General features: G+C 40.8%; 1 protein-coding gene across 1 annotated transcript; it reads right to left on the bottom strand.

Annotated features, from left to right (window-relative positions):
- Nucleotides 1–1,224, bottom strand: ins (preproinsulin). Its single transcript, XM_042008599.1, has 3 exons — nucleotides 1,167–1,224; nucleotides 871–1,063; nucleotides 1–335 (listed from the first exon to the last, which is right to left on the bottom strand). The coding sequence occupies exons 2-3, from the start codon at nucleotides 1,049–1,051 to the stop codon at nucleotides 169–171; spliced, it is 348 nt and encodes a 115-aa protein (XP_041864533.1). The 5' UTR covers nucleotides 1,052–1,063; nucleotides 1,167–1,224; the 3' UTR covers nucleotides 1–168.
- Between the last annotated feature and the right edge of the window lie 2,361 nt (nucleotides 1,225–3,585).

Here is a 3,585-nt window from a genome sequence, read left to right as displayed (position 1 = left end):
TTTATTTTCTAGGAAAAATAGCTTCGTCCGTCTCTCAGCACTTTGGTGGCTTTAGCTGTTTTTCAGGGAGAGTTCCGAATGGCTGCTCTTCAGAAAGGAGGGTGGAGGTCGGGGAGGGTCAGGCTGCGTTAGCCGAGCCGAGCTAATCGAAGCCCGGCCGAGTCCTGCTCAGTTGCAGTAGTTCTGCAGGTCGAAGATGTTGCAGGGCTTGTGGCAGCATTGCTCCACGATGCCACGCTTCACCATCATCTCCATCTTATCCTTGAAGGCAAACTCGGCCACCTCGTTCTCGCCGCCCGGAGCAGCAGCTGCGACTGCCTTCGGGTGGAAGAAACCTGATGAGGCCGAAAAACAGGTGCATGTTTGGATTTTTGTCTTAGATAAATGTAAAGCTGAAACTTATTGTAAAAAAGAACAAAACACAGCAACAAATATCTGCTAATATCAGGTGACCCAACGTTCCCTAAACATTGTGCAGGAATCTGAACTTCTCAAGCCGAGATAAAATATATTTACCTGAACTGGAAAGTGAATCATGTGAGCCTGATAATATGTAAAAGGATAATAAAAACCTCAAGCCTCAAGAACTGCGAAAAGACGATGAAGTAACAAAATCTTCAGAATTTCAGAATGTAGATAGAAATCAACACAAACAGGCAGGATAAGCCCGAAAGAGGTGCAGATAAACCTTAATGCATGAAACAAAAGATCACAAGGAAACAGGAAAATACTAATGACCATTTAGGTTTAAAAAAAAAACAAACAAAAAAAAAACAACACAAGTCACAAAACACTCCTCTTAAATGTTCGGTTTGAACCCAGAAAGTTTCAGATCTGTGGAGTGATGCTGTTTGTGTTTGGATCTCTCACCCAGCAGAGGGTCCACGTCTCTCTTTGGGTTGTAGAAGAAGCCGTTGCTGCCACAGACCAGGTAGAGAGCGTCGACCAGGTGAGAGCCGCACAGGTGCTGCGAAGGAGCAACGGCCTGGGAGCTCGTCCACGATGCCACCAGTAAGACCAGCAGAGAGGACTGGAGCCACAGTGCTGCCATGTTGGAGGAGAGCTGAACACACACAGAGATGAGGTTTTATCTTCAGATAACATCTCATCTCCACAGACGGAGGATGAGCAGGTGCAGAGAGAGGAAGAGGAGGAAGACCCTTTACCTGCAGAGTTGGAGGATGGAGGGATGAGGAAGAGCAGAAGCAGCAAAGAGCTGTTAGGTGTGAGGCAGAAGGAAGGGGTTTCCCTCATTTTATACCCCTCCATCACCCCCTGACTCATCCTCCCCCCGCAATTGATTTGCATGTGTTTACCTGTGTTGTGGGGACATTTGGCTGAACAGGCATTACAGGAAATTTACTTCCTTCTGAGGTCAAAGGCAAAATACAATCAAGTAGGTTAATAAATATAATCATGAAGACCTGGTCTGAAGTTAGAGGAACGTTAAACCTCCAAAAGATGAGTGGAAATTCAGCTTAGTCCTCAGAAGAGATGGAAACCACAATGTGTGTGTGTGTGTGTTCAGAGATCAGCTGCTGGTCAGCGTTGGTTAAATGAGACATGATCCTGATTGACTGGTTCTAGCACTTAGAAAAGCAAACAGAAGCTAATGAGCCGAAATGATCTGATCACCTCATACTGACAAATATTGATCATCTATCAACCTTCTGCTGCTTGTGCTGAGCTCAGCAGTTTCAGCTAAATTTAATTTTATCATCATTTTTGTTCTTTCTGAATAGAAAACAAGATCTTTCTGTTTTTACATCTGCACAGTAGTCAGCCCAGTTTAGTTCTGGTTAAACTGTGTAAATGGTGTGAATGTGGGCCGGTTCGTCTGAAAGCACAGAGGTTCTCACCTCAAAGGAGAGTCCAGACAAGAGCCCAAAACCAAAAACAAAACCAAATCAAAACAAATCCAAAAACGTTCCGAACATTTTCAGAATTCCTGGATCAGGTCCCTTAGACTTTCCTGGTGTGAATGCAGCTTTAATGTGAAACTCTGAAACTTGAATGGAGCCTCAGATCGCTCAAATCTAATTGAATTTTACGTTGGAGAGCTTTGATTTTGTTTGGACTAACATTTTTGTTTTTTAAAGTTATGTTTTGGTCTGACTAAATAAGTCATTCTTTTCAAGTGTCACATTCTCCCTGTCACTAAGCTGGATTTTTTAGTTTATGCTGCTAGGATATGAGCCAAGTTTTCTACAGAGTCACGGTGCCTCTGTAGACAATCAGACTGTGAGGAAGATCTGACCTCACGGATTTCATCCCACGCACACATCTGCCACTAAAGTAGCATTAATGTGTGTCATCAGTGTGCTGATGGAGCTCTATTTGAGCTTGATTGTCACTTAGAGGAAACTCAACTGACCGTGTCAAACTGCTCATGACGGAGGAGATCACTAAACACCTTTCTGAGAAGCTTTTAGGGTTTTCAGCCGTTCCACAAACCAGCTGCTGACCAATGATGGAAATTAAAAAAAAAAAAAATCCTATTTCACACGTTTTATTTTGTCTAAAGACATTTAATTAAGGCAGATCGTTTACTTGCTTTAAAGTAGTTAATGCAGTAGGGATGGGTATTGCTAGGCTTTTGGGCAAAGCAAGTTTATTTATGTAGATTTCATGTAGAAGACAAGTTAATGGGCTTTAAAGAAAACATAAACCAAAATGCACAACAAACATTAAAGAGTCCATTAAAAAGAGAAGAATTTAAACAAACTAAAATGGAACTATTTTGAGTACGGATTCCAGTTCTATTAGTACAGATGTTTTTAAGTAATCTTATCATTTCTCCACCACTTATCCAAGGTCAGGGGGCAGCAGCCTAACCAGAGGGGCTCCCCACCACTTCTTCCAGCTCCCCTGGGCAGGGATCTGCACCGAGCCATTTTACCACCTATCCCACTTAAATAACAGTTTAGACCCTTAAAAGCAACTTAAATTAAACAAACCTCTTTATATGTATATATATATATATATATATATATATATATAAACTTTATAGATTTATATACTTTTTTGTGTGTGTGTCTTGGTAAAAACAAACACCAATCCTGTTCACCATCGAGTTTACATATTTACACAACAGCGCTGTGTGTCGTATTGTCGACGTTGCTCGACTCATCACAGATGACTGAGTCAGCTGGAGCTGAAATAGTTTGTTTAGTTGTGATCTGTCTTGTTAAATAATGTAATATTTGGTGAATATTCGTAAACGACCATCTGCGTCTTAGTTCTTATCGAGTCAGGAGATCGTTTCAGAGGGTTGCCAGATAATTGTGAAAATATCTTACCTACATTTTCAAATAAATTTGAAATATTTACCAGGGCTGTCAAAATAAATCATTAATGAAGCGATAAAGCTCCAAAATTATCACCTTAACCTTAATAATCACCTTTTTAACACATTAACTCATAAAGAACAAAGTTGGTACTCGTGTCATATTTAAAATCTGAATTTGACTTTATCTCATCAAGAGAAGCTGATTTGGGGCATGAAAGAACTTTGTCACAGCAGTAAACTGCCAAAAACCACTTTATCCATCTTATTTATGACACTTCTGACAATTATCCATTTAG

The sequence above is a fragment of the Melanotaenia boesemani genome, chromosome 15 (genome assembly GCF_017639745.1).
Source record: "Melanotaenia boesemani isolate fMelBoe1 chromosome 15, fMelBoe1.pri, whole genome shotgun sequence".
Taxonomy (NCBI): domain Eukaryota; kingdom Metazoa; phylum Chordata; class Actinopteri; order Atheriniformes; family Melanotaeniidae; genus Melanotaenia; species Melanotaenia boesemani.
The sequence above is the reverse complement of the archived record's forward strand: the minus strand, read 5'-3'. Positions and strand labels throughout refer to the sequence as shown.

Bases quoted from the DNA above. Each gene is read 5' to 3' on its own strand.
- ins (XM_042008599.1), bottom strand. From the start codon at position 1,051: ATGGCAGCACTGTGGCTCCAGTCCTCTCTGCTGGTCTTACTGGTGGCA. The intron at 336-870 runs GTGAGAGATCCA...CGGCCTCATCAG, and splicing joins AGACGTGGACCCTCTGCTGG to GTTTCTTCCACCCGAAGGCA.